General features: G+C 43.6%; 1 protein-coding gene across 3 annotated transcripts in view; it reads right to left on the bottom strand.

Moving 5' to 3' along the window:
* Positions 1–620: 620 nt before the first annotated feature.
* Positions 621–20,487, bottom strand: part of FAM107B (family with sequence similarity 107 member B) — a 94,209-nt gene continuing 74,342 nt past the window's right edge. For 2 of the 3 annotated variants that reach the window (XM_040413151.1, XM_040413149.1), the window contains exons 2-4: positions 7,971–8,154; positions 6,121–6,271; positions 621–3,987 (exon numbers count right to left, since the gene is read on the bottom strand). In XM_040413151.1, the coding sequence (XP_040269085.1) occupies positions 3,871–3,987; positions 6,121–6,271; positions 7,971–8,098 (396 nt within the window). In that variant the 5' untranslated portion in view covers positions 8,099–8,154 and the 3' untranslated portion in view covers positions 621–3,870. The remainder of the gene's footprint in view (positions 3,988–6,120; positions 6,272–7,970; positions 8,155–20,487) is intronic. The other variant, XR_005775053.1, reaches the window with a different exon arrangement.

Here is a 20,487-nt window from a genome sequence, read left to right as displayed (position 1 = left end):
ATATATCTGTTAGGTGAATAAACAGACTTGAACCTAGGGATAGGTTCACAAGGAGTTTTTTGGAGGAGGTTTTAATACAGATTTTCCTGGAGGTTTTTCAGCAAAAGTGAGAAGTCAGGATGCAGCATACTTCCAATTCCTTTCCAATCCACTTCTCACTTTGGCTGGAAAACCTTCAGGAAAAGCTGCCTCCAAAAATCTCTGTGTGAACCTACCCTAACATTCACTGCATGGTATAAGGCTACTTTCACACTTTTTTCACTGGATCCGGCAGGGTTCAGCAACAACGCTTCTGTTACTGATAATACAACCGTCTGCATCCGTTATGAACGGATCCGGTTCTATTATCTTTAACAAAGCCAAGACGGATCCGTCATGAACTCCACTGAAAGTCAATGGAGGACGGATCCGTTTTCTATCGCGGCAGATTGTGTCAGAGAAAATTGATCCATCACCATTGACTTGCATTGGGGCCCTTGGGGGTAATGCCGGATCCGTCTTGCTCCGCATCCCAGGACGGAAAGCATACTACAACATGTTGCGGTTTGCTCTCCGGTATGGGAACACAACCAAATGGAACAGAATGCATTTTGGAGCACTCCGTTCTGTTCAGTTCAGTTTTGTCCCCATTGACAATGAATGGGGACAAAACTGAAGCGTTTTTTTTCCGGTATTGAGCCCCTATGGCGGATCTCAATACCAGAAAATGCTAGTGTGAAAGTAGCCTAAGAAGTATATTCAGGAAGTGAGAAGTGAGCCAGGTGGTCAGGAACACTGTACACGCACCCAATACGACCTCTTAATGACACATCTAATGAAAAGGAGTCAATTCTGAGCTTAAAGTATAAAATAATAGGCAAAACACGTACAAAATAGAAAATGTTCTCCTTACTCCAAATGGCACAGTAAGTTACAGAAAATGTAGACTGCCTCTCTGAAACAAATACGGACAATGTACTCCCAGATCCTATGGCACATGAAGACATGTGAAGTTGGCTGCCCACTGCCCTTAGAAAAGAAAGGAAAAAAAGGATGACCCATTACCAGCAGTGTAACCAAGCTTGTTCAAGTCATCACTCTACAAACCAAACAAGAAAAGCCCAACCGGTAAAGTATGGTAGCCTCCATCAAAACTAGCAGTATAAATAGAGCTGAATAACTAGTATGAAAGCAGGTACAAGCCACAGTTCGGCCAGCTAGCAATTCACTTGTGTTAGAAGGTCTTTCAACCCAAGTAGGCCCCGTCAGTTATGGTGAACCACAAGAGTTGTGTCCGTTTAGAATATCAACAAGGCAGAAATGAGTTTCTGTTGACCGCATGGATTAGCCACTTGCCTTTAAATATTCATTGGAAATCCAAAAACCTGCATCGTCTATATGCAAATTACATTTAGACTAGATAGAAGACACTGTCAGACCTGTAGTTAATTACGATAAGAGATTCTACCACTTCTGTAGATGAACAAGATGACAAGGATGCTCGTTTCTCACTAATGCACCAATGCTGGTTGAAAACAAAACAATAAAAAAAAACTATTTTTTGGCATTACTGTACAATTTCCTTTAAAATAAAAAAATCTATAGGCCTCACTTATCAAAACAGAAAAGCCGCCTTTGTTGCCCATAGCAACTAATCAGAGGGGTATTCCCATCTTGGACATTGGGGGCACATCGCTAAGCTTCAATTTCTGATAGGTGGGACTCACATCTATGCTTAAAATGTAGCCCACTCCGCGCATGCGCGGCCGCCCTCAACTAATTTCTATGTGAATGCTGAAAATAGCCAAACAGTGTGCTCTGCTTTTTTCGGAAGTCCCGTTGAAATGAACAGGCAATGCACAGCGCAAGCGCGGACAGCGCTCCATTCACTTCTATGAGGCTTACAGAAATAGCTTAGCCAGCACTCGGCTATTTTCGGCAGTCCCATAGAAATTAATGGCTCTGTGGGCTCTGCTCTAAGTAAAGGTGCGGACCCACACCTATCAGAAGGTCTGGGTATATCCTAGCAAAATGCCCCCAATGTTCAAGATGGGAATACCCCTTTATGAAATTAAAGGGGAGCTCTGATTGGCTGCTAGACACTTTTGATAAATGAGGCCCTCTGTTTTAAGAGAGGTTATCTGATGTCTAAAAAAGAAAAAAAAAAGTTATAAATCAAAAAAAGAAACTGTACTCACCTCTTCTTTCCCACGGCGATCCAGCGTCACTACTCCTGCAGTCCTGACGGTCTTCGTTAACAAGTAGCCAGTCGCCAGAGCAATCACATGTGGTACTATTCTGTAATCACTGCTCAGTGCTGCCCCTTTATGCCAGCAGTGTGGCATGTAATCACTGCGGCCACTGATTGGCTGCAGCAGTCATATGCTGGCCACTTGTAAACAAAGACTGGGAGGACTTCCAGTGCTGGATCATCAAGGGAAAAAAAAAAAAAAAACGGTAAGTACAGTTTCTTTTTATTTTAGAATATTTGCACACTTTTTTTTTTTAAGTTGGTTAACCTCTGTTCGCACTGGCATTAAAAGGATTTTCCATAAGTTTAAAATTGATGGCTTATCCTCAGAATAGGACATCAATATGTGTTCGGTGGGTATCTGACACTCGGTTCCCCCACCAATCAGTTTGCCTCACAGTGCCTGTGCTTGGCATTGGAGCCCAGGCACATTCACCCGAATGGGACTGGGCTGCACACAGGACATGTGACTGATGAACGTGACGTCACTGGCACTGGAGTGCCACGGCCTCTTCAAACAGCTGATTAATATTAACTCTTGGAAAACCCCTTTAATGTCGGTTTCCAGGATTCTGTTCAAGCAGAATAATGAAGGCTTCAGAAAATATAGAAACCTGATGGATCCCATTAAGTCAGTGACCATTTTAAAGTAGAAATCATGATGTCCAGACCAGAGGCCTAACATGGTTTGGGAATGAAAGACTTGCATACACATTCTCTCAATCTAACAACTACTATATAACTAATATTTACAACCCTGACCCAGTCATGTATATTTCATTCTAGCATGAAAGAAACAATGCAAAATAATGATCAAGTGATACTGCCTGTGAGGAGACTTACATAACGCTTGACTGAAGAGGTACAACATCTAGGGTTGGTGCTGACATAAGTGCTCTGGGGTATAGAATGGTAGGAGACTCCTGACAAGTTCTGCACTACCACCACCATTTGGCCAGGTAAAAGATGATTAATAAAGAAAAAAAAAAGAAAGAAAAATGGACATCACAAAAACTACATATGAAAAAATAGTTTATTAAAAAGAAATCATGATGCCCTTTATTTCTCCAAGGTAATGTTCAGAAGGTGAAACCACCACTCTATATACTGCAACGTGAGTCATAGCCATATACTTCCACACCTTCTGTATGAAGCCAGTGTAGCAGATCTACCTCAATCTTGTGAACACTTAAGGGTATGGGTGGGTAAAGGCGCAGGGATTTTTAACCTTATACCAGACTGCTTTCTGGACTTTCCCTTAGCATAAAAAAATTATATTCAAGACATTAAGACAAGACATAACCCTGCAAAAACGAGCTTAAAAACATAACTGATGCAAAGAATGCCAATATAATAGACCTATGTATCTCAGCTCTTCGCACTTCTAAACAAACCATCAATTTAGCAGGTTTTTTTTTTGAAGGCCACTTTGTCAGCTGACAGCTCTGTATCCACACTCCGCAATTAACAGTCTTAGCCTATTGGAAGATGTTAACGCTGTATTAAGTCCCGAAAAGCTTCAGGGATGAATGTTCACTTTGAAAATATCCATTAAGGCAAGCTTCCAACAAAATACCCATCGGTAGTCCAGTAAAAATGCATTTCCATAGTGAAGAAGAACACCCTTTATGTCCTTATGTCTAAGAACTGTTGGCGTTGGAGATTTCCTGATTCATTTTACGAAGGTTGCCTTTGACTTTGAGAAACTCTGGCTTGTTCTCCTGTTCTTCTTCAGTCTTATGCTTTTCCATTTCGATCTGTAATGAAAAGATAAGAAAAAAGTCATGATCCTAGGTAATCCACATTTACAAATAATAGTCAATTTTTGCTACTCTGTCAAGAGGAAAGGTGCAAGATTGTATTGTTTGGATTGTATGACAAGTTATTTACATAGGCTTTGTCTGGACTAGGGCTGTAACGATTCATCGATGCAAAAAAAATCCTCAATGCAGTTTCCCTGCATCGAGGATTTGTTTAAGTCACGTGACCACGGAGCGTGAGTGAAAAGAAGCCTCTCACCGCTCCGTGGCATCCCGTCCGCACCGCGCTGCCAGAGACAGGCCTTACGTGCACATATAGTCAGCACGCTGGCTGACGCTGTGTGTGACGTCAGGTCCCGCCCAGTGCATGCCGGGAAGTGGGAAGAAGATGCGGTCTGTCTCCTGCGGACTCCATGTCAGCGCACTGCCAGGAAAGGTAAGTATGAATTAGCAGGGGCCCGAATCTGCCGGGGGGACATGGATGGAAATGGCATAGAAGGGCTGATGGCGCTGGGGGACATGGCATGGAGGGGCTGATCTGATGGCACTGGGGGAGTGGGGGACATGGTGGATGACATGGAGGCACTGGGGGAGGGGGACAGATGGCATTGGATGACATGGAGGCACTGGGGGAGGGGGACAGATGGAATTGGATGGCATGGAGGCACTGGGGGAGGGGGACAGATGGCATTGGATGGCATGGAGGCACTGGGGGAGGGGGACAGATGGCATTGGATGGCATGGAGGCACTGGGGGAGGAGGACTTGACAATGTATGGCATGGAGGGGCAGATGGCACTGGGGGACATGGTGGATGGAATGGAGGCACTGGTTGAGGGGGACAGATGGCAACAGATGGAACGGAGGCACCAGAGGTGGGGGCATGGCAATGGATGGTATGGAGGCACTGGGGGAGGGGGGCATGGCAATAGATGGTATGGATGCACTGGGAGAGGAGGACATGGCAATAGATGGTATGGAGGCACTGGGAGAGGAGGACATGGCAATGGATGGCATGGAGGGGCAGATGGCACTGGGGGAGTGGGGTACATGGCATGGAGGGGCTGATCTGATGGCACTGGGGGACATCACATGGCAATGGATGACATGGAGGCACTGGGGGAGTGGGGTACATGGCAAAGGATGGCATGGAGGGGCAGATGGCACTGGAGGAGTGGAGCTAAAGGCACTGGTGGAATGGAGCAGATGGCATGGGGGGGGCTGATGCACTTGGGATGATAGCACAGGGGGGAACAAAGGGTGTTGGGGACTGATGGCAGGGGGTCTGATGAGTTTTTAATAAAGGAAAACAGTCTATTAATTCATTTTTTTCTTATTAGAGTACTCGATTAATCGTAAAAATAATCGGTAGAATACTTGATTGCTTAAATAATCATTTGCTGCAGCCCTATTCTGGGATCCTGGATACCTTTGCTCCCAAATTAGAAGGTATCACTAAAGCATTTCAGAACTTTCCTCAAATGTGTACACAAGGGTTCTACGGAAGCAGCCATAGACTGGTCACATGGACTGCATGCTTCGCTTTTAGTTCCCATTACAAGTAAATATTTCTGAAAATCCTTAAAGGGATTGTGCCACCATTAAAATGTTATTTTAATAAAATTCAGCATGAAAAACTAGTTACTTTTGTAACTTACATCCGTTACAAAAATACTTTGGTTTTAAGATATTCTCTTTACTGTATTATAATTGCACCCCCTGGTGTTTATTCTGTATAGTAATGTACACAGCCTTTTACTGAGATGGATAAGCAAGGTCGCGCATCCTCAGTTCCATCCTTCAATTTGCCAACAATCAGATCTTTTTTTTAGAAGCTGTGACAGTTACAGGAAGAGAGCTGCAGCAGAAAGGACATCCCCTGAGAGGTGACAGGAAGAGAGCTCCTGAAAAAGCTCCCTGAGCTGCCAGCTTGAAATAAATGTAGCAAAGCAGTTGGCAGAATGAATGTGGAGATCTCTGGATCTATGTGAGATTTGTCATGTATTATATTGTAAATATGTCTGATTTAATTTTTTTCAGTCTCTCTAAAGCAGGAACATTTATTGACAATACTGCCAATGACAACCGTCTTAACACCCAGTTCACCAAGTTATGTAAATGCAAGTCTCACCTCTTCCAGTTTCTGATGTCGCTTCTCAAGTTCTAGCTCAAAGTCCGTTTTTTTCTGTTCAGCTTCTTCTTTTTGCTGTTTGACAATTTGATCTCTTTTCCTTTTTTCCATCACTTTCTGAAGCTCTGGTTTGTTCTGGGGTGAGAGACCTCTAGAAATACATATAATTATTGGAATTAGTAATAAAATAAAATAAAATAAAAAAAATAAAAAGTCATCTTAAAGTTAGCCTTACACCTAAGATTATGATCAGCCAGAATGCGACTGTTTAAATGAAACAATAACTGACTGATTAGGGACATATAAAAAAAAAAAAAATAGGCTTGCACAAAGTGACAATCATGCCATACACAAAGTTTTAGCAAACCATGGGCATGGGTTAAAAATCAGACAACCTTTATTAGTATGGGCAACTTAACTAAAAGTGGTGCTGTATCTAGTAACAGCTGAAAAGTCTTGTTGGGTGGACTGTAGTTTGTAGCCTCTTACAAATTAGCTGATGATCGCTAATGAGCGTTTGTGGTGACGCTCATTAGCGATCATCTGGCAGTCTAATACTGCCGCTGATTGCCCGATGAACAAGCAAACGCTTGTTCATCGGGCAATCCAAATCTTTTGACAGGTTAAAAAAAAATAATCATCGCTTGCAGGCGGCAGTTCATGGTGTCTAACCACAATCTGTTGCAGGAAACAATGATTCAGTATAGGGAAGAGCCATGGTATAACTATCACTCCTCCCTATACTGAGGAGGAGATCGCTGCATGCAATATCAGTGGTCTTCTCCGCTAGCAAGCAGAAGATTGCCGGGAAGGAAGCATTCCTGCTCAACAATCGTCTGTTAAAACCAGCACCTGCAGTTTTTCAATCAAATGTATCTGTATAGCGCCATATACAGTATGCTATTTTCCTTATTTCTCCATCCACCTCAGTAACATTGCTGAGGTGGTCACACATGCCCAGTTCCATCTTTCAACAGCTACCAGCTGTATCTACTGTAAAGTTACTTTTTTGCTGGATTCGTCATGGATCAGCAAAAACGCTTCCGTAACGTAACGATATTACAACCGTCTGCATCCGTTATGAACGGATCCGGTTGTATTATCTTGAACATAGCCAAGACAGATCAGTCATGAACTCCATTGAAAGTCAATGGGGGACGGATACATTTTCTATTGTGTCCGAGAAAACGGATCTGTCCCTATTGACTTACATTGTGAGTCATGACGGATCTGTCTTGCTCCGTACCACATGGCGGACAGAAAAACGCTCCTTGCAGCGTTATTCTGACAGTGATGGGGACGCATCCAAATGGAACGGAATGCATTATGTTTCGTTCGGTTCAGTTTTGTCCCCATTGACAATGAATGGGGACAAAACGGAACAGTTTCCCCCGCAATTGAGATCCTGTGACGGATCTCAATAGCGGAAAGGGAATGCGCAGATGTGAAAGTAGCCTTAGATGTTAGAAGCTGTGAAAGTCCAGAGTTTCAGCAGAAAAGACACAACCCTTGAGCTGTGATACGGAGAGGGCTGCAGCAGAAAGGACATGACCCCTGAGTTGTCAGTTATAAATAAATCTAACAGAGCAACTGGAGCATTGAATGGGGGGATCTCTGGATCCATGTGAGGTACAGAGCTGGTTCTAGCTTTGTTAGAAAATAATAGTCAAGTACTAGATTATGAAAGTTATATAGATTTTCATTTTCACATCAATCACGGGATAACCTGATTGCTGCATTGGGTAAATGACTACAATGTGTTCAGATAAGATAATATCCAGCTACAATAAAGTAATGGCTACCTACATAATCATAAACAAACTGACCCTCACCCTTATTTCAATCATTACCTTTTTTGGTTCATTAATAATTCTCTGTGAAGATCCTGGTGGTTTCTGGACCCCTTTACAGGGTTTACTAATTTATGGGGCTTTACTAATTCTGGATTATCCGATTCAATGTAGTCTGGCTCAGCCATTATGCTCTTCACAATTAGGCAAGTGTCCCCAAATTCCGAATCTGTCAGACAGTGACCTACAACAAAACCATAGTCACAAGTTATTCTTAGCAATCAACGTAAATATTTCAATGTTATCAGTTTCTCATGATCCTTGGCCACTTCCCCAGAACAGTTATATCTGTAGGTTATGATAGTCCAACAATAGTTCTTTCATAACTACAAGTTAGCTATGCCGCCCCAGACAGGTTCCCTTTAATAGAATGACACAATAGCACATCCAGCAATAATATGCAGGCTAACCAAACAGTTAAACGGAATTCAATGTGACTATTTAAAACGTCCTACAAACAGGGTTTCATTTTATGTTCATTAACACGTAATCAAATGGCTTTCCATTATAAGGTTCTGCACTAACACATGCGTAACTTAGAACTAAGAACCACAGAGATCCATATGCAATTTATCCATAGGTGTGACAGCTGCCTCTGGAAACATTATTGGTGGTGGGTTTCATCAGTAATATAAGTTTCAAGGTAAGAGCAGCATTTGGATATGCTTTGCAATAATTCAGATCAATATAACAATCAGGGCACAGATGTAGAGGTGGCCAAACATACTTGTAGATAGGTTATGATATCTACAAGTCCTTGGGCAGTGGAAATCTCAAGATAGTGCTGGAGAATCATCTTGTTCAAAATGGCCTGGTTCAGGGAGTTACCATTTTTAAACAAATTAATGGAAGAAGACACAAATCTAAGTCTACGAGGAACCCAAAATGTCAACTTTTTGGGATCTCCGATACAAGGGGCGTATGTGCCAACTAAAGATTATGTCATGCTGACTATTTGTCGCCTGTGTAGTGTTGAAGGAAAAATGTAACCATGTTTGTCCTACACTTTCCGAGGGCATCATAACTGGTGACAGAATTGACCCAGGTGTTCTGTAAAATCTGTATCGAGCAGCTCCAGTACAAGCAGAACACTGGAGTCCACTCAATACAGAGCGTGCTAAGGAATCTTCATATCCTTGAGCTGCTGAACATGGGGGCGCATTCGGCATAAAGCAGATTCCAGCACTCAGCTTGCAATGGAGCTGCTAAATCCAGAGCAAAACAACTGGGTCAATGCAAGTAAGTAACCTAGCATTTTACCCAGGTTATCTGCGACCAGTTTTTGCTGCCCTTGGATAGAGCTGATGTATACTTTATGGGATGAAAGTAAGAATACAGGTGCATAAACACATTGTTAGCCCATGACAAATTATTCAGGGCCATTGGAATAGCTTCCTCATATCAAGACACATGTTGGCTGCTAACAAGGATGTTTAACTTAAAAGGGTTTGCCAAGATATTTTTACGGAAGACCTATCCTCTGGATAGGTCATCAGTATATGATCTGTGGACACCCGGGACCTCCGTCGATCAGCTGTTTTAGAAGGCACGAGCGATCCAAGTAGTGCCGCAACCTTCTCCGTGCTTACCAAGCACAGTGCGTAAACCGTATAGCAGCTGAGCTCGGCATCACAGCTCATCCCCATTTACTTCAATGGGGCTGAGCTGCGACTAGGCCATGTGACCAATGAGGTTATCCAGGAAATAATATTGATGACCTATCCACAGGATAGGTTATGAATATCACATCAGCAGGAGTTTGAGTCCTGGCACCTACACTGATCAGCTGTTTCGGTAATCTACATTGCCCACAGGAGCTCTGGTGAAAGTGGTGGCCTCCCTGGCGCTTACCAAGCACAGCGGCCTATATCGTATAGCTGCTGTGCTTGGTATTGCACTTCAGCCCCATTGACTTGAATTAACAAAGATTTTGGACATTCTTAAGGTCATTTATCGAACTGGCTGAGTTGCCCATAGCAACCAGATTCCACCTTTCTTTTTAAGGAAGCTGTCAAAAATGAAAGGTGGAATCTGATTGGTTGCTAAGGGCAACTAAGCTAGTTCTACTTTACACCAGTTTGATAAATGACCCATCTGTTTTTACTTTGCGGGGTTATAATGCATTGTTTCCAATGGCTGAACATCTCTGCTTTGAGCAATTACAGTGCTGGCGTGTTAGATCTCCCTAATTGCCCAGGTACTAGAATAACACCCAATTTTCCGGCACTCTGCATACACACAGAGAGCACTTCATCAGGAACACGCCACTATAATACTTCATCCTGGTAGCTGAAGTCTGAATGACCTTCAGTGTGCTGAGGGAAACTTCATATCATTGGACTTCAGATGACTCCGGGCTCATACTCAGGGCAGATACTTATGGCTCAAAAGTTGAATAGCTGGATTCTTACTTTTTAAAAACAAAGGAAAATCTAGACCGGACACAAGCTCATAGCAATGAATCAGGGATATGGAATGTGTAGTGGCAATAGCAACACTTCTGCACATAGTAAGACAGAAGGAAGTTACATAATGACTGGGGAATGGCACCGACAATTACTAAAGTCCAATCAATTACGATCATGAAGACAGTAAAGGAAAGCAAAAGGAAATTAAATAAATACGGTAAATGCAATAAAACATTGAATTCTTTAACAAGAAGAACAGTAGACCCCTGAAAAATGTAAGCCACTTAAAGTTAAAGGGAACCTGTCACCATGAAAATGCAGTGTAAGGGCTCTTTCACACTTGCGTTGTTTTGTTCCGGCATAGAGTTCCGTCGTCGGGGCTCTATGCCGGAAGAATCCTTATCAGGATTATCCCCAAGCATTCTGAATGGATTGAAATCCGTTCAGGATGCATCAGGATGTCTTCAGTTCCGGAACGTAACGTTTTTTGGCCGGAGAAAATGCCGCAGCATGCCGCAAGGCCGGATCCGGAATTAATGCCCATTGAAAGGCATTAATCCGGATCCGGCCTTAAGCTAAACGTCGTTTCGGCGCATTACCGGATCCGACGTTTAGCTTTTTCTGAATGGTTACCATGGCTGCCAGGACGCTAAAGTCCTGTTTGCCATGGTAAAGTGTAGTGGGGAGCGGGGGAGCAGTATACTTACCGTCCGTGCGGCTCCCGGGGCGCTTCAGAGTGACGTCAGGGCGCCCCACGGGCATGGATGACGTGATCGCATGGATCACGTCATCCATGCGCATGGGGCGCCCAGACGTCATTCTGGAGCGCCCCGGGAGCCGCACGGGCGGTAAGTATACTGCTCCCCCGCTCCTCACTACTACTATGGCAACCAGGACTTTAATAGCATCCTGGGTGCCATAGTAACACTGAACGCATTTTGAAGACGGATCCGTCTTCAAATGCTTTCAGTTCAATTGCGGTGTTACGGATCTGGCGGGCACTTCCGGCAAATGGAGTACACGACGGATCCGGACAACGCAAGTGTGAAAGAGGCCTAATCTGCAGAAAGCATTATAGAGCAGGAGGAGCTGAGCAGACTAATATATAGTTTTATTGGCATAGATTCAGTGTAACTTGTATTTCATTCATTTAAATTCCTACTTATTCTGGCCTTTGAAGTCAAGGAGGCGGTCCTATCAGTGATTGACAGCTATCTGTGTATACAATCATAGAAAGAAGGCTGTCAATCACTGATAGTATCACCTCCTTGAATTCAATGCCCAGAATGAGCAGAAATGTAATAAAATACAAGTTTTGCTGAATCTTTTCCCATAAAACTATATATCAATCTGCTCAGCTACTCCTGCTCTATAACATCATGCCTACATCTCAGACACCATCTTCAACATTCAAGAGTCTGATGAAAGCACATTTGAGTGCTGAAACGCGTCACTATAATATGTGACTTGAATTATATCCTACATCTAAAAATCAAGCGTGAGTGCCGGTCCTTCCTTTACACCATCTTCAACATGTCAGGTTCCCTTTAAGGTCTTTTTGCACAGACCAATGCTTTAGGCAATTATTGTGAACGAACCAAACGTTTCTGATATTTGCCAGATTATCATGCAACATTCACCTCCTCTGTATGGAAACAGCCAATTGACTCAACGATTGCTTGTCCTTCTAGAAAATAATTGCTCCTGAGCAGCAGATCCCGGTTTACACAGCACCATCTGCTGCACAGCAATGGTGATTTTTGGTGCTGACAGAACAACAGGACCATCTAAAGAACAAAGCATTTGCTTTTTCATCGGTAATCACCAGCACCTTTTACACAAGCCAATTATCGGCAGCAAGTATTTTGAGAAACACTCATCCCCGATAACCTGCCCGATTATCAGTCCATGTAAAAGGACCTTCACAACCGATATATACATGGTGAACACCCTGCTTTACTAGCAGACACATAATGGAAAATCTCAGTGTATGAAAAAGAAAATCATAGTGTTCACATCTCGTGTAGATAGTAAAATATGTACGATTTCCTAGATGGTCCAATGGTCCAATTTCCCTAGCTAGGGCTGTGATTGCCTGCTACTGGTGATTCAGATACTGTATTTGACACAGCCTGTTTAACTCCTCTTCTGTTCCTGTCCCTACTTTGCCACATACCAGATTCTGCTTGACTACCATTATCTGACCCTTGGCTCTAACAAATAAAGGCCCCCCATATATATTCAATAGCTGTCGGCCGAACAATAATTTGGCTGACCGCCAACTCTCCCAACTTCTCCATACACATACAGGTTCTGTTCGGCCCAAAATGTATTTGTATTCAATCAAGTGAGAAGACAAAGCCACTGCCAGACACCTCTGGGGGCAGCTTGTCTTCTAGGAAAACAAAAGGATCGGGCGACAATACAGCTTTCACTTCATCCTTCTCTCCCCTGACAGATTAGGTTGGAAGCTCCCCATATACATTAGACAGTCGGACAAACTCGCCAACATTCCTGGCTGGTTCAGCTGACAATACACTAAGACTACTTTCATGTCTCCATCTGTCCTCTCCAGCAGGCTGTCCTGGCATCGCATGTCGGGAAATCGGCATGCCGTGGTTTCTGTCTGGCCAATTCCCGGCATATTTACCTGGTAGCGGCCAGATCCTATTATAGTCAATAGGGTCTGGTGGGCAGGCGGCAGTATTCAGCAATGCCAGATCCAGGAGGACAGACGGAGATGTGAAACTAGCCTAATGTGTATGGGAGCCTTGAGGCTGGCTATGCTGAATATATAGTCCATTTTCAGGTAAACAAATAGAAGAAATAGCAGCTCTCACCTGTTGCACCTGTTGGGAGCACGGACACCAGCCTGGACACGGCTGTTGCTGCAAACTAGTGAAAAATATGATGAGAAAATCCAGCTCTTTAACAACAGGAGACACTTTATTGATGCGGTAAAAACTTCCCAATCCTCATTGCTTATGAGGATTGGAAAGTTTTTACCGCATCAATAAAGTGTCTCCTGTTGTCAAAGAGCTGGATTTTCTCATCATATTTTTCAGGTAATGTCTATGACGACCCTTTATTTGTCCTACAGACTTCGGTGAAAGCTTGTTTTACTTCTACTAATTAATCATTAAAAATACAAAAATAAACAAACGTTCCCTGCATAAAATAGCCAAGAACAATATGTTCAGTAATGACTGTAGTCTGCCGATTTACAAGACGGAATAATTCTGTCTAGTGAACTACAATATGCCCGTTGGTAAAGGAAGCAATTTCCAATGGTGAATGTACAGTCTGTGTGAAATTAAAGAGCAGCTGTTAAAATAACAGCAGATTTTATTATTGTACTAAATGTAGCCACAGCATATGTAACTACACATAGATAAGAAACCGGACAGGTTGGGCAGAGTCCAAAAGGAATCAAACCAAATTAAGCAAAGCCAACAAGCAGATGTCAGCAATTATAGAATCCGGAAGCGATAATGCTATAATGGCTCATAGTAAGGGTGCTGTCACACATGGCGGCCGCCGCAGGTCCCTGCTCATTGCTGATGAAAGAAGGGCTTACTTGTCGCAGTTTGCTAATGGCTGCGCAGTTTGCCCCAAAAAAAACACATGGCTATCAACAGCCAGCAGGTCTTTCATTAGCAAGCCATGCAAACCAGCAGTTCCTGACCATATTGTGGTTGCGACTCGGTCATTTGGCGGACACTTCATCTGACGGTACTCCATTATTTAAACTAAACAGAGGATATCAAACTAAGACTAACATTCACTACCTGAAATTTAATAGAGAACGATCGTTAGAGCCAACTGATACCACACTATGAAAAGTGCTGTAGGGGGAATGAAATTCCCCCCAAGACGTAAGAGTCCCAAACCCTGTGTTTGCGACTTTTCAAATGCCACTGCATCAAAATATTGGTGCAAGTGTCGTTCGTGGCAGAGGCAGTGAGCCTGGCACGTTTATCTTCTTCTACCCTGGTTTTTCGACGTAAATAAAAAGATAGAAATCTAGATTTCTGCTTAAGAGCATGGACTGCTAGAGGATGCACCTAGTATATGAGCAAGCCTGCACCAAATAAGTTAGGCGCATCCGCTAGCAGTGCAGGGATATCATAGACCGAAGTAAAACCACAGTCTATGATACATGCCCCGCCATCTTCCCAGAAAGATTGTTCGCCATTAGCCCAGCATCACTGAATGTGCATGCCCAGTTTAAAGAACTAGAATACAGTCAACATGGGCTAAAATGTGTATTGTTGCATTTGTGAAATGATCGTCCATTTAACACTTGCTCAACCATCAACGTACTCCTATATCCATCTTTAGACATGCCACATGTCAACTGCGGTGACAGACTCCCTTTAAATGGGGTTGTCCAGCCTTTACTAAGTGATATCCTATCTTCAGGATAGGTCATCATTAGCGGATTGGCAGGGGTCTGACAACCCACAATCCTGAACAGCTGTTCGAATGTAGCTCTGTCACCAGAAATTGTCACTAGAACGACATAGTCCCGTCAACCTTGTGGTGGAGAGAGGTCATTACTACACTGGTGCTCCAATTAAAGTTCAGTTATGGCGCTACACTTCAACAGCTGATTAGCGGGGGGGGGGGGGGGGGGTTAGGTATATAGGACCCCTGTGGATCAGCTAGTGATGGCCCATCACTTACTTAGTTTAAAAAAAAGACAATAATAGAGAAAGAAAGTTATAGAAAATAGGCTGGACAACCCCTTTAGGGCTGCTCATGTATGTATAAACTTGAGTATTGCAAAAAAATTTATAATGTTCTCCTGGTTCATTATGCATGGGGTCCTACCACTCACTGCCCGTGGTGTGTGAACAGGGTCTGAACCAGTGCTAGATACCAACTCACAGCCAGACTCTCACATGCCTCCATAGTGGTATCACCAATGCACTGTGAGGTAGGATAAAGCTGTGAGCCTCACCCACAACAGACCATGTGACACAGAAGCTGCCAGCTGCAAAAGGACGTTACCACCACAATGAAGTGGCACATTCCATACACAAAGACAAAAAAACTCACTGAAAAAAGTGGCCTAAATGGGTGAAAATGCTCCAAACCCAGAAACTGTGTTGTGTCTATAACCGTGGGAGCAATTCCTCCTCATGGGGTCCGCAGACAACTGCAATCCCCAGCAAAAAATTCGTACAATGGAGGATGCCGGTGCGGACCGCATGCACCACAAGGACATCTTACACAAAATGATACATTGTGCAGATGAAAAAAATATACATACAAAAATCACTGCAAAAAATGCTTCGTGCCCACACAGCAAACACAGAGCATGCCCAATATAATATATACATTAATTATATAATAACGACTGCAAAGAAAAGAAAAATGGTCTACCAGTCCTAGCTGAATCAAATATATACAGTTGAAACCAGAAGAGACAAACCTGTGGTTGTATTTAAATGCAGAAAGTAATAAACATGCCTTAAAACATTCCTCTCTCTCTCATTATTCTGACATTTGGCAAATAATAATATTTATGGCAATCCTAATTGACCAAAAACAGGAAAGGTTTATTCTGATTTCATGTCAGATATTGAGAAAAACATGCATATGTGTCTTTTATATGGTGTATGTAAAGTTCTGGTTTCAACTGTACATTTTGATAAATTTGGCGCATCGTGCCATGTGCCAAGGCATATTTATTACTTTCTACAAAGTCAAAAGTTTACATACATTTAATTAATATTTGGTACCATTGCCCTTAAACTGTATGACTTGTGTCAAACGTTTTGGATATCCTTCCACAAGCTTCTCACAATAGTTGATCGGAATTTGGGCCCATTCCTCCTGACAAAACTGGTGTAACTTGAGCCATGTTTGTTGGTCGCCTTGCTCACACCTGCCTTTTCAACTTTGCCCATTAATTTTCAATAGTATTGAGATCAGAGCTTTGTGATGGCCACTCCAAAACATTGACTTAGTTATCCTTAAGCCACTTTGTAACCAGTTTGGCAGTATGCTTAGGGTCATTGTCCATTTGGAAGACCCATTTCCACCCAAGCTTTAACTTCCTGGCTGATGTCTTGGGATGTTGCTTCAGTATTTCCATACAATCTTCTTTCCTCATGATGCCATCTATTTTGTGAAGTGCACTAGACCCTTCTGCAGCAAAACAACCCCACAACATGATGCTGCCACCCCCCGTGTTTCATAGTTCGGATGGTGTTCTTAGGCTTCCAAGCTTCTCCCTTTTTCCTCCAAACGTAACAATAGTCATTATGGCTAAAAAGTTCAGTTTTAGTTTCGTCAGACCACAAGACATGTCTCTAAAAATGTAGGTCTTTGTTCCTGTGTGCATTTGCAAACATTAAATCTGGCTTTTTTATGTTTCTTTTGGAGTAATAGCTTCTTCCTGGCAGAGTGGCCTTTCAGCCCATGTTGATACAATACTTGTTTCACTGTGGATATGGACACAATCTTACCAGCTTCCGCCATCATCTTAACAAGGTCTTTTGCATTTGTTTTTGGGTTGATATGCACATGTCGGACCAAAGCATGTTTATCTCTGGGGCACAGAACCAGTCCTTCCTGAGCGGTATGATGGCTGGACATTCCCATCTTGTTTGAACTTGCATATAAATTGGTTTTACAGATGAACGAGGGACCTTCAGGTATCTAGAAACTGCACCCAAGGTTGAGCCAGACTTGTGGAAGTCCACAATTCTCTTCCTGATATCTTGGCCGATTTCTTTAGACGTTCCCATGATGCTACAAAAAGAAGCAGTGTGTTTCAGGTGTGAATTTAAATACAACCACAGGTATATCTCTAATTAACTCAGATGTTGCCAACAAACCTAACAGAAGCTTCCAAACACGTGACAGCATCACATGGGCAGTCCAGAATTGGTTAAGGGCATAGTAATCTTAGTGTATGTAAACTTTTGACATTGCAGAAACTAATAAAAATGCCTTAAACATTCTCTCTCTCTCGTTATTCTGGCATTTGGCAAATAATTATGGTAATCCTAATTGACCAAAAAGAAGAAAGGTTTATTCTGATTTTATGTCAGATATTGAGAAAAACATGCATATGTGTCTTTTATATAGTGTACTAGCTGATGACCCGGCGTTGCTCGGGTATTTACTTATTGTAATTTTATATTAAATAACAGTGACTTTCACAGTGGCGGCCTCTTTAACGGTGACTGGCCCTTTAACAGTAGCTTCCATGGTGACCGCCCATTTAACAGTGAGGTGCCCGTCTGTTTAATAGTGGCCCCTGCACCCCATGCAAAAAAAAAACTAAAATGATGTGATTTCATAAGTGTGCACAGCCTCTTATAACTGGGGATGTAGCTGTGTTCAGAGTTAAAGGGAACCCATCACTGAGATTTTGTGCATACAGCTGAGGACATGGGTTGCTAGATGGTCGCTAGAACATCCGCAATACCCAGTTGCCATAGCAGTGTGCTTTTATTGTGTAAAAAAAAAACGATTTGATAGATATGCAAATTAACCTGAGATGAGATAAGTCCAGCGTGAAGGAGCCCAGCACCGCCCCGCATCCTTTAGAATCTCCTCCTTGCTCCCCGACGTCAGAAAGCTAGAGCGCCGTAATCTCGCGATGCGCGAACTAGCGCATGCGCAGTGTCGTCATAGTGTTTCTTCCCTGTGCTGGTATCAGCCTCAGGGAAGGAACTGCGCATGCGCTAGCTCGCGCATCACGAGATTATGGCGCTCTGGCTTTCTGGCGTCGGGAAGCAAGGAGGCGATTCTCAGGATGCGGTGCTGGGCTCCTTCACACTGGACTCATCTCAGGTAGGGGTGGGCGAAGTAGGCGATATGTGATATAAATTTGTGCCACAATATGGATTTTGTGCATATCGCCTATAATGCCGGACCGCGATATGATCGCGCTCTTGGCATGCACCATGTTCTCCTAAGCCGGCACAGTGGAGAAGGAGGGAGTCCCTCCCCACTGTGCACGGCTGCCGCTGACCACCAATGAGAACAGAGTAGGAGGAGGAGGGGAGGGACTGTGGCCACTGCTCCACCAATGAATGTGCCGGCCATATAACCGATCGGAGCCCCAGCATTACACTGCTGGGACTCCGATCGGTTACCATGGCAGCCAGGAGTCACGCTACTGAAGTCCTGGCTGCCATAGTATGTTAGTGAGCAGCATTATACTCACGTGCGCCGTGGCCGTCGGTCGCTCCTTCTTCTGTCTGTGCGGCGCATTGCTAATGTTTATAGCATTAGCAATGCACCGCACAGACCTATGAGAAGAAGGAGCGCCCAGCGGCCACGGCGCACGTGAGTATAATGCTGCTCACTAACATACCATGGCAGCCAGGACTTCAGTAGCGTGACTCCTGGCTGCCATGGTAACCGATCGGAGCCCCAGCGGACTCCGATCGGAACTGCCCATTGCCACCAATGATTGGGGGGGGGACCCTGTGGCCACTGCCACCAATGATTAATACTGGGGAGGGAGGGGGGGGCGCACTGCCCACTGCCACCAATGATGGGGGGGAGGGACCCTGTGGCCACTGCCACCAATGATTAATACTGGGGAGGGAGGGGGGGGGGGTTGAGTTACCAGAGGGGGCTGATAAGAGGGAGAGGCTGGGGGGCGGATCAGGGGCTGGCTGCCATGGTCAGCTCCCTGCTGTTGTGTGCACAAAGCACAGGGCAGCAGGGAGAGTGTAAAGTCCTATTCACCCTAATAGAGCTCTATTAGGGTGAATATGACAAGGGTTCTAGCCCTTAAGGAGGCTAATCGTTCTTAAATAAAAAGTAAAAAAAAAAAAAAAAAAGTTTAAACACCCCCCCCCCCTTCAAATATAGAAAATAATATATTGCGATATATATCGCATATCGCACATGCTTAAAATTATATTGCAATATAGATTTTAGGCCATATCGCCCACCCCTAATCTCAGGTTAATTTGCATATGTATCAAATCTTTTTTTTACACAATAAAAGCACAGAGAGCTATGGGGACTGGATATTGCGGATGTTCTAGCGGCCATTTAGCAACCCATGTCCTCAGCTCTATACACAAAATTCCGGTGACAGGTTCCCTTTAAGCAATACAGCATACACCTGCCATCATTTAAAGTGCCTCTGATTAACCCCAAATAAGGTTCAGCTGCTCAAGTTTGTATTTCCTGAAATTTTCTTAGTCACATCCCACAGCAAAAGCTATGGTCCACAGAGAGCTTCCAAAGCATCAGAGGGATCTCATTGTTAAAAGGAATCAGTCAGAAGAATACAAAAGAATTTCCAAGTCATTAGATATACCATAGAACACAGTGAAGACAGTCATCATCAAGTGGAGAAAATATGGCACAACAGTGACATTACCAAGAACTGGACATCCCTCCAAAATTGATGAAAAGACGAGAAGAAAACTGGTCTGGGAGGCTACCAAGAGGCCTAAAGCAACATTAAAGGAGCTGCAGGAATATCTGGCAAGTACTGGCTGTGTGGTACATGTGACAATCTCCCATATTCTTCATATGTCTGGGCTATGGGGTAGAGTGGCAAGACGAAAGCCTTTTCTTACGAAGAAAAACATCCAAGCCAGGCTACATTTTGCAAAAACACATCTGAAGTCTCCCAAAAGCATGTGGGAAAAGGTGTTACGGTCGGATGAAACCAAGGTTGAACTTTTTGGCCATAATTCCAAAAGATATGTTTGGCGCAAAAACAACACTGCATATCGCCAAAAGAACACCGTACCCACAGTGAAGCATGTTGGTGGTAGTATCATGCCAAGGGGCTGTTTTTCTTCAGCTGGAACTGGGGCCTTAGTTAAGCTAGAGGGAATTATGAACAGTTCCAAATACCAGTCAATATTGGCACAAAACCTTCAGGCTTCTGCTAGAAAGCTGAACAGGAAGAGGAACTTCATCTTTCAGCATGACAACGACCCAAAGCATACATCCAAATCAACAAAGGAACGGCTTCACCAGAAGAAGAGTTTGGAATGGCCCAGCCAGAGCCCAGACCTGAATCCGATTGAAAATCTGTGGGGTGATCTGAAGAGGGCTGTGCACAGGAGATGCCATCGCAATCTGACAGATTTGGAGTGTTTTTGCAAAGAAGA

This window comes from Bufo bufo, chromosome 1 (genome assembly GCF_905171765.1).
Source record: "Bufo bufo chromosome 1, aBufBuf1.1, whole genome shotgun sequence".
Classification (NCBI taxonomy): domain Eukaryota; kingdom Metazoa; phylum Chordata; class Amphibia; order Anura; family Bufonidae; genus Bufo; species Bufo bufo.
This window is presented reverse-complemented; position numbering and strand designations above follow the sequence as displayed.